At 39.2% G+C, this 12,895-nt stretch overlaps 1 protein-coding gene across 3 annotated transcripts; it reads right to left on the bottom strand.

Moving 5' to 3' along the window:
- Window positions 1–1,641: 1,641 nt before the first annotated feature.
- Window positions 1,642–12,685, bottom strand: LOC115715577 (glutamate synthase [NADH], amyloplastic). 3 transcript variants are annotated; one of them, XM_030644212.2, is made up of 23 exons: window positions 12,278–12,685; window positions 11,778–12,169; window positions 11,560–11,679; window positions 11,056–11,169; window positions 10,557–10,709; window positions 10,159–10,259; window positions 9,968–10,064; window positions 9,376–9,485; window positions 9,148–9,251; window positions 8,855–9,034; window positions 8,417–8,760; window positions 8,262–8,332; window positions 7,690–8,159; window positions 6,703–7,572; window positions 6,404–6,558; window positions 5,965–6,126; window positions 4,232–5,836; window positions 3,925–4,143; window positions 3,522–3,790; window positions 3,084–3,389; window positions 2,714–2,981; window positions 2,348–2,605; window positions 1,642–2,261 (listed from the first exon to the last, which is right to left on the bottom strand). In XM_030644212.2, exons 2-23 carry the CDS (start codon window positions 12,138–12,140, stop codon window positions 1,956–1,958), a joined length of 6,645 nt encoding a protein of 2,214 aa, XP_030500072.2. In that variant the 5' UTR covers window positions 12,141–12,169; window positions 12,278–12,685; the 3' UTR covers window positions 1,642–1,955. The 3 variants fall into 3 exon arrangements, with proteins under 3 accessions (XP_030500072.2, XP_030500073.2, XP_060971291.1); XM_030644213.2 differs by lacking the exons at window positions 10,159–10,259; window positions 10,557–10,709; window positions 11,056–11,169; ... (1 more) ...; window positions 11,778–12,169; window positions 12,278–12,685 and adding an exon at window positions 9,846–9,906 and having other exon boundaries at window positions 9,990–10,044; XM_061115308.1 differs by lacking the exons at window positions 9,968–10,064; window positions 10,159–10,259; window positions 10,557–10,709; ... (2 more) ...; window positions 11,778–12,169; window positions 12,278–12,685 and adding an exon at window positions 9,773–9,876.
- Window positions 12,686–12,895: the final 210 nt, after the last annotated feature.

The following is a 12,895-nucleotide window of genomic DNA, read 5'->3' as shown; positions in this document are numbered from 1 at the left end:
CTACAAGACAAGATCGATTACAAAGATGGTCGTGTAGTGGTGACGGGCAACAACTCAAGACTACAGAGAGTCAGCCCAAAAGAAGCTTCACTCTAGGATGTCTATCATGTACCTGGGATGAAGAAAAATTTACTATTAGTGGCACAACTTACGACATGCGACCTCCATGTCGTATTCAGCCCTCAAGATCTACCAAGATCTTGAAATCTCTGGAACACCGATGATGAGAGGATGACGCTTAGAGTCTATCTATGTAATTTCAGTAGAGTCAGCTTATGTAGGCAAGACTTAGAAGAACGAAACAGCAGATTTGTTCCATTCAAGGCTAGGACATGTTAGTTATCATAAACTCAAGGTGATGATGAAGAAGTATATGCTGAAGGGTCTTTCTCAACTCGAGGTCATAATAGTGACGGTATGTGCCAGCTATCAATACGGTAAGGCGCATCAATTACCATATGAAGATTCAAAGTTCAAAGCCAAAGCACCCCATTCTGACATGTTCAGACGAGTCAAGCAACCATCAATCAGCGGCATGTGGTACATGATTACATTCATCGACGATTTCTCAATGTACATATGGTTTTCTTTATGAAGGAAAAATTTGAAATTTTTTAAAAATCTAAAGAGTTCAAAGAAATAGCAGAAGGAGAAGTCGGAAAGAAAATCTAATGCCTCTGAATAGACAACGATGGTGAATATACCTCAGATAAATTTTCTGAGTATCTTCGAGAATGTCGAATACGCCATCAATTCACATGTGCAAATACGCCACAACAGAATGGAATAGCCGAGAGGAAGAATTGACACGTGGAAAAATTGACATCTTGCAAAGACATGTCGAAGCATGCCACACGCTGAGAATATTCCAGGAAGATTTTGAGCCAAAGGTATGAAGACAGCAACTCATGTGATATATACTTCCCCAAGAAAAGTTAGGGTTTGCTTCACCCATTGAGAAGTTGTGGGGCTGTAAACCTACAATAAGCCACTTTCGAGAATTTTGCTATGTGTGTGTTGCGTATTCGTGCCAAATCATCTACGTAGCAAATTCGATAAGGAGATACAGTGTATCTTAACAAAAAGGATAGAAATGGTGCGACCTTACAACTGAAAAGTATTATATCTCAAGAAATATGGTATTCGGTAAGCTTTATCATGGTGGTCACTGCAAAATGAAGCATTACCAAATACTAAAGAAGTAGAAGAGAATTCGTAGAAGAAAATGGAAGAACAAATTATTGAATTACCTTCAACTTCAAAAACAGATCAAGAATGTTAACACTGAAATTCATTAAAATCTACCTGCACGAATTAGCTTTATTCTTTGATTATATTTTCTGGGTATAGGATATGTCTTCTGAATTATTTCTATACTTAATGTCTTGTTTATATAAACTCTTATGTTTATTTATTATTTATTTATATGTTGAACAAAAAAAAATTCAAACTGTTGCAGCTTGAAATTATTCAGTGAGATAACTCATTTTCTTTTCATATTGTTTTTGTTGTGTGTAGTTGCACTCTAAAGTTGTCATTGAATAATTAAAAAAACATTACGAGTAAGGGAGAATTATAGTAATCACTTAAAAACACTAACAAAAGAAACAAAATCTAATCTAGTCTAATGAAAAGATAACATAAAGAAGAATATCAGAAATTTCCATTAATTGATAAACTAGAAAAAGATCTAGAAAATTTCTGTGAAAATGTTCTAAAATCAATATTAAGAAACAAAACTGTACATTATTCCTTGTAAACCAAAAAAAGCTTAACCGGAGCAACCAGGCGGCTAAAACTATCAACAAAATAAATATATCTAACAAACTACGCTCCCACTCTCAAACCATATTTCTTACTACAAATCTTTGCTCCCCTGTTCACCTCTGTATAACACTCCGGTGACCGGTGGGCTTCCACGTCATCATCATTTCTACAACCGAAACGCCACTGCTTTATGTCATCACTGTGTGTTTGCTGCTACTGTCTTGTTGCCTCTTCGAAAAATCATTGTGCATCTTCAGAATATCTTTTCCAGGGGCTCCGTTGCTAACAGCTTCGATTTTGTCTTCTCTGGTGAGATAATTGTCAACCTGCGCAGCCGCTTGGCGACCCTCGGAGATTGCCCACACCACCAATGACTGACCACGCCGACAGTCACCTGCGGCAAACACTCCATCCACATTTGTTGAGAACCGCCCATACTCTGCTTTGAAGTTTGACCGGTTGTCTCGCTCCAATCCCAACTTCTCTGCTACGTTCTGAAATCAAATAATCAAAATATTGAGTTTCTGAATCAAATTTAATCTCACAGGCGTATAGATCTTTCGGTTTTTGGATAACTTACCGCTTCAGGGCCAAGGAACCCCATGGCTAGAAGAACTAGGTCAGCCTCAATGATTTCCTCTGATCCCTCTATCTCATTGAACTGGAATTTTCCAGAAGCATCTTTCTCCCAACGTACACGTACCACTTCAAGTCCTTTAACAACTCCATTCTCATCACCGATGAATCGCTTGGTTAATACCTCGTAAGATCTTGGGTCTTTTCCAAACTTGGTGGAAGCTTCTTGGTGACCATAATCTACACGGAAGATACGAGGCCACTGCGAATTGCCATATTGGAGATACAAAAATAAGTACCAAAGAAATCTAATGAAAATGGAATAGCATAATGCAAATTAGATTGAAATACAAAAAGAGCAGTTTATTACCTGTGGCCAAGGATTGCCTGGAGCCCTGGTTACCGGTGGCTCGGGAAGAAGCTCTAAATTCACAATGCTAGTGCAGCCATGACGGATGGATGTTCCTATGCAATCAGTACCAGTGTCACCTCCACCAATTACCACTATTTTCTTGCCTTTGGCAGAAATGTATTTACCATCTTCAAGATTGCTATCAAGCAAGCTCTTAGTGTTTGCATGAAGAAATTCCATGGCGAAATGGACTCCTGATAACTCCCGTCCCGGAACAGGAAGGTCTCTGCAGCCAAAATAAGATGTATTAGTTTGCTAATTAAGCTAAACTATTCGATGTGTACTGCTTAGAGCTGTAGTGTACAGATATGACCAACTATCAAATTACCTTGGCTTTGTGGATCCTACTGCCAAAATGATGGCATCATTCTCCTCTCTGAGAAGGTCAAGTGAATATAATGGATCATTTCCAACATTAGCATTAACCACGAAGTTGACACCCTCCTTGGTCATAAGGTTGACCCGTCGCTGAACCACATCTATTTTGTCCGTCTTCATATTCGGAACTCCATACATCATAAGCCCCCCAATCCTGTCTGCACGTTCGTAAACAGTTACAGTATGGCCAATTCGATTGAGTTGATCAGCAGCAGCTAGACCAGCAGGACCGCTTCCAACAATAGCTACCCTTTTCCTGCAACATTAAAACAATGAATCCCCATTTAATGTTTGGATTGAAAAATGATATATAGCGTCTTGAAATTGAAATTACGATATTACTAATAACCTAATCCACCAAAATATCAGTGTTAACAAAAATGCATACCCGGATCTTTTGACAGGCGGCCTTGGAACCATCCAACCTTCCTCAAAGGCCTTGTCAATGATGGCACATTCAATACTTTTGATGGATACAGGATTCTCAATGATACCAAGAACGCATGATCCTTCACACGGTGCAGGACATACTCGGCCAGTAAACTCGGGGAAATTGTTAGTTTCAAGGAGCCGATCTAATGCTTCACGCCACCTATTTTGGTATACTAACTCATTGAACTCAGGTATTTTGTTTCCAAGAGGACATCCAGAGTTTTCCTGCAAATTCAATGTACATAATTTCTCAAGAGATTAGTTCAACAATCTTTAGAAAAGACAATATTGAAGAAAATATTGAAAACAACTAGTTCGGAAGATAAGACTGAAGAGAGCAAGGAGAAAATTTCTCTTACTTGATGGCAGAAAGGAGTACCGCAGTCCATACATCTGGCAGACTGAGTTTCTAAAAGAGGGCCTGGTTTTGACTCCACCATCACTTCATTCCAGTCATTCATCCTAACAGTTGGATCCCTGTATTTAACACCCTCGCGTTCATATGAGATAAAACCACGATGTTTCACAGCATTATCAACCTGGCTAGGCCTCTTTGATGAATCAGCTTCCTCTACTTTCTGCAAATTGCAAAACTCAAGTTACACCAACAATATTATAACAGCAACCTAAGTGAAGGGATAAAAAGATACTGCAGTTGCTTCATACCTGAATTGATTTTCCATTTAAAGATGCAGATGCCATCTTCTTTAGCTCTTCAAAAGCATCTTTTTTCATTAATTCAGTCTCATCATGTTGCTCCTCGTCATCTTTAGCAACTACCTCCACGTCCACCTTTAAGGCCTCCCCAGCATTCATCTTTGCAAGAACACGTTTGTATTCCCGGGGAATAACCTTAACAAACATAGGTAGGAGATTCTCTAGGTCGCCTAGTACATCTCTGGCTAGATCACTATTTGTGTAACGTAGATGCTGCTGTATCAACATTCTCAGGGTCATGACGTCCTCTTCTTCTTCCACTTTATCAAGATCTACAAGCTCTGGATTGCATCTGGATGGAAATTTTCCTTCCACATCAAGAACATAAGCAACACCACCGCTCATACCTGCTGCGAAATTTCTGCCAGTTTTGCCAAGAACCACAACAGTGCCACCTGTCATATACTCACAACCATGATCACCCACACCTTCCACAACAGCCTTGGCCCCTGAATTACGGACACAGAATCTCTCTGCTGCCATCCCATTGAAGTAAGCCTCCCCGCTTGTAGCCCCATATAGAGCAACATTACCAATAACAATATTTTCTTTTGGATCAAAGTTGCTTTCCCTTGGAGGATAAACTACAACTTTACCACCTGACAAACCTTTACCAACATAATCATTGCTGTCACCCTCCAGCTCCAGCAGGATGCCAGAACAGAGGAATGCTCCAAAACTTTGACCTGCGCTGCCACTGAGTTTGATGTGGATAGTATCTGCAGGAAGCCCTACATTGTGGTAACGCTTGGTCACTTCATGGCTAAGCATTGTTCCCACAGCACGATTCACGTTACATATCTGAGTGTCAATGTAAACAGGAAGAGCCTTTTCTAAAGCTGATTTGGAAAGAGTAATCAGTTTGTTGTCCAACGCCATGTCCAATCCATGGTCCTGTTTCTGGACACAGTACTGGGCAGCACCAGGTCGAATATCAGCAGCAGGTCTAAGCAATAGAGAAAGATCAATGTTATCCAGCTTCTCATTGTTTCTGGTCACTTCTTTATCAACTTCAAGCATATCTGCACGACCAACCATCTCATTCAATGTTCGAAACCCTAGCTCTGACATTATTTCTCTTACCTCCTCTGCTAGCATAAAGAAAAAGTTGATGACATGTTCTGGTTCTCCAGCAAATTTCTCCCGAAGAACTGGATCCTGAGTAGCAATTCCGACAGGACAAGTATTCTTATGGCACTTTCGCATCATGATGCAGCCTAGTGTTATGAGAGGTGCAGTGCTAAAACCAAACTCTTCGGCACCAAGAAGTGCGGCTATGGCCACATCTCTTCCCGTTTTTAGCTGGCCATCAGTTTGGAGAACTGTGCGACCACGAAGATCATTTGCAACTAAGGTCTGGTGGGTCTCAGCTAAACCAAGTTCCCATGGAAGACCAGCATTCTTGATACCAGTCCATCTAGATGCTCCTGTGCCTCCATCATGACCAGATATCAGGACATGATCAGCATGGCCCTTAACAACTCCACTGGCAACTACCCCAACACCGGCCTCAGATACTAACTTGACACTAATTCGAGCACTTGGATTGGCATTCTGAAAATCAAGTAGATTCAAATAAAATCAGCATTTTAAACATTGAGAAATCAAACAATAAAAGACTGGATCATAAAAGATGATAACAAAGTTCCACAAATTAAAAGATAAAAAACATGAAAACGCACCTTAAGATCATGAATCAACTGGGCAAGGTCTTCAATAGAATAGATGTCATGATGGGGAGGTGGGCTAATAAGTCCCACCCCGGCAGTAGAATTCCTGGTGACAGCAATGTCTCCTATAACCTTGTGACCAGGAAGTTCACCTCCTTCCCCAGGCTTGGCTCCCTGTTAAAACAGAAACAAGTCAATATGCAAGCAATTCATAGAGAGTAAAAACTTCGTTTTAATACTTAACCTCACCAAATTCCAAAGGTAGGTATCAATTAAAGATGCAAAGGCACCCAGAGGTGCTTTGCGGACACAGCAACATCTGCCATGAACATAGACATTAACAAAAAGAACCTCTGCTCCAATAGGAATACAGAGTCGGGAAAATAACATAGGAAAAGAAAATCAACCATAGACAGACCTTGAAGCTTGGAGTTAAAATGTAAATAATTACCTGAGCCATTTTTATCTGCAGTTCATCGGCATTTGTAAGATAGTAGCTTGAAACACCAAACCTCCCACTAGCAACTTGTTTGATTGCACTCCTCTTTGGATTCCTAGAACCATCCTGAAGAGGCTCCATGCGAGAGGGTTGCTCACCTCCCTCACCTGCAATAAGATTTGGTTTCAACTGCTCAGTCCAAAAACAAAACACTTGCAATCTTGTCATAATATTTTACCAAACAATAACTGAATCAAAACTGGTTATTACATTTTCACCATACAGCTAACAGAATAGTGCAAGTAAAAAACCTGTATTTGATTTTCCTCCAATTTTGTTCATAGCAATAGCCAGTGTCGAGTGTGCTTCCAATGATATAGATCCATAACTCATTGCCCCAGTGCAGAATCTTTTAACAATCTCACTGGCAGGCTCCACTTCTTCCAAGGGTACTTTCACATCTGACTCTTTAAATTTCAAAATACCCCGCAAATTGCAAGCCTTATTCAATTCCTGAATGAGCTTCGAGTATTCTTTATACGCGGCAACACTATTCGTTCTGGCAGCCTCTTGAAGCTTTGCTATAGCAAGAGGGTCATTAAGATGAACCTCACCACCTTTCCTCCAGTGATAATCTCCAGGATTTGGCAGGGCAACAGATTCAGCACTTCCACGAGGATATGGTCGAGATGGGAATGCTAAATCATGCAGATGAAGTGCATCACCTGCAAGCATCTCAAATGTTGCACCTTCCACTCTACTTGGAGTTCCTGCAAAGCACCTCTCAATCACTTCTGATGAAAGACCCAGAGCCTCAAATATTTGAGCACCCTTGTAAGAAGCCAATGTTGATATTCCCATCTTAGCAAGAACCTTCATCATTCCATAAGTGCTTGCTTTGTAGTACTTCTTCACCAACTCCTCCTTAGAGCGAATCTCTCCATTAGCTTTTGGCGGGATTTTCCCATCAACCTGCAACCTCCAGATGGCCTCTACTGCCAAATATGGGCAGATAGCATCAGCACCAAATCCAATTAATGTACAGAAATGATGGACTTCACGTGGCTCAGCAGATTCAATTATCAACCCAACTTGAGTGCGTTCAAGGTTTTTAACTAGATGCTGATGAACTGCACCAACAGCCAAGAGGGAGCTCACCGATACCCGCTTCTTTGAGAATGCTACATTTGAAAATATATAGCGGAGTTAGAAAGACCAGAACACATCACAAAATGTTGTCAACAGTCAAATGCAACTCAATTAGAACTTAGAAAAGAATTGTTTTAAAAGTATCAAACCTCTGTCAGAAAGTACTATTGTAGTATATCCTTCTTTAATTGCATCATGGGCTTCAGTGCAAATCCTGTCTAAAGTTTCTTCCAATCCCTTTCTACCACGGTTCTTTGAAAAAGTAATGTCAATAACTTTGCTTTTCCAACCTCTGTAATTCATCTTCTTAATCGCTTCCATTTCTTCAACGGTTATAAGAGGAGCTTTAAGGGAGAGGCGATGGCACTGTTCTTCAGTCATTTCAGTGAGGTCACCTTCAGGACCAATCATACATTCCATGGATGTGACTATCTTCTCACGAATGGGATCAATTGGAGGGTTTGTTACTTGAGCAAACATTTGTTTAAAATACTCAAATGTTAGTTTTTCTCTGTTAGACATGACAGCCAATGGAGTATCGTTTCCCATTGATCCAAGGGCCTCTACACCATCTTTGGCCATAGGAAGCAACAACATTTCAAGGGCTTCAATAGTGTAGCTGCAAAATGATCCAAGAGTTATTAAACAAATTCTTCCAATGAAAAATACGAAGTAAAAATATCAACAAATTAAAAATAGGTGGCACAGAAATTTTGTATACCCAAAAGCTTTCAATGGAGAAAGAAGACCTTGGATGCCCATGTTCTGCATGTTGTCATCATCAGTAGATGCCTAAAAATTAGAAAAAGATTAGTCCAATCATACTTCACAAGAAAAGAAATGCATATCTTTCAGGAACATTTGTATCACACTTACTGCAACCACTCCAGCTATGGCTGGAGGAACCCTATCAGATTCCTGAACAGAATCAACAATGTCCTTAAGCTCAATCTTTTGTCTCTTAAGCCATTCGCCGTAAGGCCTTGCCATTGAATACTGCTGCTTTAAGGCATCATCATCTACCACGGTATGATTTTCAAAATCTACTAAAAGCATCATTCCAGGGTTGAGCCTTCCTTTCCTGCTCACATCTTCGGGTGGAATATCAACTACACCAACTTCACTGGCCATTATAACACGTCCACTGTGAGTGATATAGAATCGACCAGGTCGGAGTCCATTTCGATCCAGCGTGGCTCCCAAGTATCGACCATCAGTAACTGCAGAAACTTTCATCATCAGTAAAATAGCCACAAACTAGAAGTAATAAAGAATATCGTCAAATGTAAGGCTTAAAAACCTAATAAACATTACATGAGATAAGAGCCGGTCCATCCCATGGCTCCATCAGAGCTGAAAAATACTCATACAAATCCTTCCTTTCAGGATCCATATTCTTATCATTTTGCCATGCTTCAGGAATCATCATCATTATAGCTTCTGGAAGACTTCTGCCAGCTCGAATCAGGAGTTCAAGAACACCATCAAATGCACCTGCATATGAAATCAACCCAATGTCAGTTTTCAATAAAAGAAATGAGCTTAATTGCAGGACATGTATGCATCCCTGTATACATGTGCAAACAAAAAATTTATAAAAAGGTCACCTGAATCTGATGAACTAGAATCAACAATGGGTAGAAGTTTTTTCAGCTCATTCTTTGACAAACCAAGTTCCTTGCATTTCAATAATCCTTCACGTGCTTTCATCCTGGAGAAATAACAGGTAGCGTAAATTAATAACATAGATCACTCTTTCTTTAATTATTTTCTAGTGTTGCACTAATTAAAAATTTGGATGCACTGTACTATATAAATGCATTAAAAGAACACACCAGTTTACATTTCCTCTGAGTGTGTTGATTTCACCATTGTGACCCACAACACGCATAGGTTGAGCACGATCCCAGCTAGGAAAAGTATTTGTTGAGAATCGAGAATGAATCTGCACCAATGGCCAAAACAACCAAGACTTTCATTAACAATGTGAAGAATTAATTCTATTCAAAAAAATGATAACTGATCAAGAAATCACATGCACAAAATTGTGCTAAGGCCACCTTAGGAGTGGCAGTAGTACAAATCTATGGGAATCCTAAACTGTACTTGAACCAACACAATTTCCTTACTGTCTCTTAAATAAAATTCATCCTCAACAACTTATCACAGAGAGGACTGGGCAAGTTTCTGCAAACATGATTTACTTGATAATGAGGATTGTTACCAACTCACCCATGCATCCAATCCAGCATCAAAATTCAATTAGTAATCAAGGGAGTGGAAGAACTTAAGAGATCATTCAAACCTCAATGCCTCAGAAGTCATTCCTCAACCTTGCATCTCTTCAGTTACTGGTGGTTCCCAGGCTGTTTGTTGGAGTATGAAGTTAGTGGAGAAAGATAAGAAGTGAATGGATAAAATATTTACCAGGGCCATGTAGCTCGTAAACCTTTCATTGCCAAGATCTGCATAATAATAATCCTTCACTTGAATGGGCTTCAGCTGACCTTTGTAAACAACAGTCCTGCAGAAGATGGGTAAAGCAATTCATCATGATGCAACCGTGATGCTTACAAGCTTCCCTAGAACAAAGATGAAAGCTACTCTCTAATAAAAACCTCGAGGAAAGAGAACATATGTAAAAGTCTTTAGCACTGCCATGTTCAAGGTTTAATGCAACTCGTATAGCAGCCATTGCAACCCTCCTTAATATATACATCTGCAAAATACATACACACAAACAATAATCAGGTACAAATAAAACAAAGTAGTGCATACTCGCAACTGCAACCTATCATTTCTCAGGAATCGACCTCCAAGATAACACGCACCCCATAAATCACCCTTTACTACCCAATAAACATCCAAGAAATATATATATATATATATATATATGAAGATATATTTTACCCATAATAAGATTAATCTAGATGGTTTACGCACCAAATGATGAATGCAAGTAAAGATCTTTTCTTATTCTAAATTAAGTTCATAACGCATCAAAGAAGAACATTACCTGGCGCTCCAGGTCAACAGTCGAACTAGCGCTAGGGCTAAGGAACACTTGCTCAATCACCGGTTCCGTCATCAAAGCAGAGTTGCCCAAGCCTGAATTATCTGTAGGCACAAGCCGCCATCCAAGAACAGTATGCCCGAGAGACTCAGCTACCTACAAACATGTTCAGAGAGTGTCTGGTGAATGCTCGTTATGGAAAACTACCAGCCAGCTATTAAACATTAAACAGATAAACCACCCTAGACCCAGTAATATACTGGAGGAAAGAAGTAAAAACTACTTTCTGTTAGCACAGTGAGTAAACAATGATCGAATTTCCATACGACTCTGCAAAGTCCTTCCAATATGGCATTATTAAAAAGTACTGTGCTACCAAGAACACAAAGGCTCTTTTCTTTCTTACTTTAAAATTTTGTCAAAGCATTAAAAAATGTGAGATACGGAAACGGATTTGATACAAAGTAGTCAGTATAAAATTTTAGCAAACAACCAAAATTACCTTTCTAAAAATATTTTTACTTTCTTCCCTTCGAGATTCAGACGTAGGCAAGAAGAACATGCCAACGGCATATTCCCCCAGTGGAGGAAGCTCAAAACCAACATCCTTGGCAACCTGAGAATAATCAAACGATTAGAAGCAAGCACAAAAGGCCAGAAAGTAGTTACTGACCACAAATAATTATATATGATAACCAAGGTAAACTAAGTATGTTGTACTCATAAAACAAACCTTGACAATATTATGAAAAAACACTTTCATCAGGATAATTCCAAAAAAAATGTAACTGTTATAGTGAGTATATTAAATCAGAATTTTCTTTTCTGTAGAATATATTGTATATGTAAATAACAATAAATACGAAGAAAGAATAACATTTTATGTGTAAATATACACAAAGGTTTACTAAAACTGATTAAACGACGGAAATGAGTAGTTATTTACTAATAAAATATAAATAAAAATGCCAAAGAAAAATAATTTATTTAAATGATGGAAAAATACCTCCTTGAAGAAATCGTGAGGGAGGTCTACAAGAATTCCAGCTCCATCGCCAGTATTAGTTTCACAACCACAAGCCCCTCTATGTGTCATTCGAATCAACATTTCCAGTGCATCCGTAATCTACAGTACCACAATAAAAGCGAAAATATCTCAGTCAAACAAGTACATTCCCATTCATTGGGTATTCATTCTTTAAGAATACAACGTGCTCTGCTCACCGTTTTACGACTGCTTATACCAGACAATTCGGCAACGAACCCAACACCACAAGAGTCCTTATCAAACGACGAGTCGTAAAGACCAAGTGGCTTCTCCGGAACGGCGGAGAATCCAGAGCGAGCTACCACCCGAAGCTTAGGCGACCTCCCTGGACCGTCAGAACGCCATAAATGGACTCTCTCCGATCCAGAGGCCTTTAAACGGGTTCCAAAGAACTTATTCTCAACAGCATTTGACGATTTCCTCGTAGCAGAGCATCTCGAGACTCTACCGCTGAGTCTGGTTATCCGAGAAGCATGCAGTTGAGGACTAAGGCAGGGTTTTGTTCGAAGCTGGAGAGCAGAACCAGTAGCTCCCAACATTGTTCAAAATCCAATACAAGATTTCAGTCCTGAAAATATATAAAAATTTTAATTTTAATATCCAATAATTCCAATCCGAAATCAAATTTAGATCCAGTTTTCAAATTAAATGAGCAGTCAAAGATTAGGTTTCGAACCCTAACAAGAGCGCGCTTCAGATGTGTTTTTCCAAGTTTCACGTCGAGTGAAACAGATCTAACAGAAATATCCAACACTGACTCGTTTAGAACCAGATTAAACTTCCAAAGAAAACAATGGAAAACAAGATCTATTTTCCGAGAAAACAAACACAAACAGGAAAATGAAGAAAAAAAAGAGGACAAATATCCAGACAAGTTCACGTCAAATAGTCCTTCTTCTTCGTCTTCCTCAACAGAATCTTCGTTAAATCACTGAAGATCTCAAAGCTCGAAAAACCACCACCAATCGCCACCAACCAACCGAGAATGAAGAGAGAGAAAGAGAAAAATCTTAGAGAGAGAGAGAGAGAAAGAAAGAGCAGCAGGCAAACAATTCAGAGTCTCTGCTCTTATTTAGGTTCGTTGAGCGAAGCAGGGGTTGTTTATTTTTATAGAGAAAAAAAAGGTAACAGAGAAAGATATATTGTAATATATATTTCGAAAATAAAAAAGAAAAATTTGTAGGGACCACTTCTGAATATTTACCAGGTTTTAATTTTAATTTTTCTTATAAATAATTAAATAATTTTTTATAGTGACGTGCCAACTCGAAATTTCGCAATTGTGCCACGTAAT

Source organism: Cannabis sativa, chromosome 5, assembly GCF_029168945.1.
Source record: "Cannabis sativa cultivar Pink pepper isolate KNU-18-1 chromosome 5, ASM2916894v1, whole genome shotgun sequence".
Classification (NCBI taxonomy): Eukaryota; Viridiplantae; Streptophyta; class Magnoliopsida; order Rosales; family Cannabaceae; genus Cannabis; species Cannabis sativa.
This window is presented reverse-complemented; position numbering and strand designations above follow the sequence as displayed.

Coding starts and splice junctions, on each gene's coding strand:
- LOC115715577 (XM_030644212.2), bottom strand. CDS start 12,140: ATGTTGGGAGCTACTGGTTCTGCTCTCCAGCTTCGAACAAAACCCTGC. Junction 9,486..9,967: donor TTACGAGCTACATGGCCCTG/GTAAATATTTTA, acceptor CCATTGGTGCAG/ATTCATTCTCGATTCTCAAC. Junction 6,559..6,702: donor TGGAGGAAAATCAAATACAG/GTTTTTTACTTG, acceptor ATCTTATTGCAG/GTGAGGGAGGTGAGCAACCC.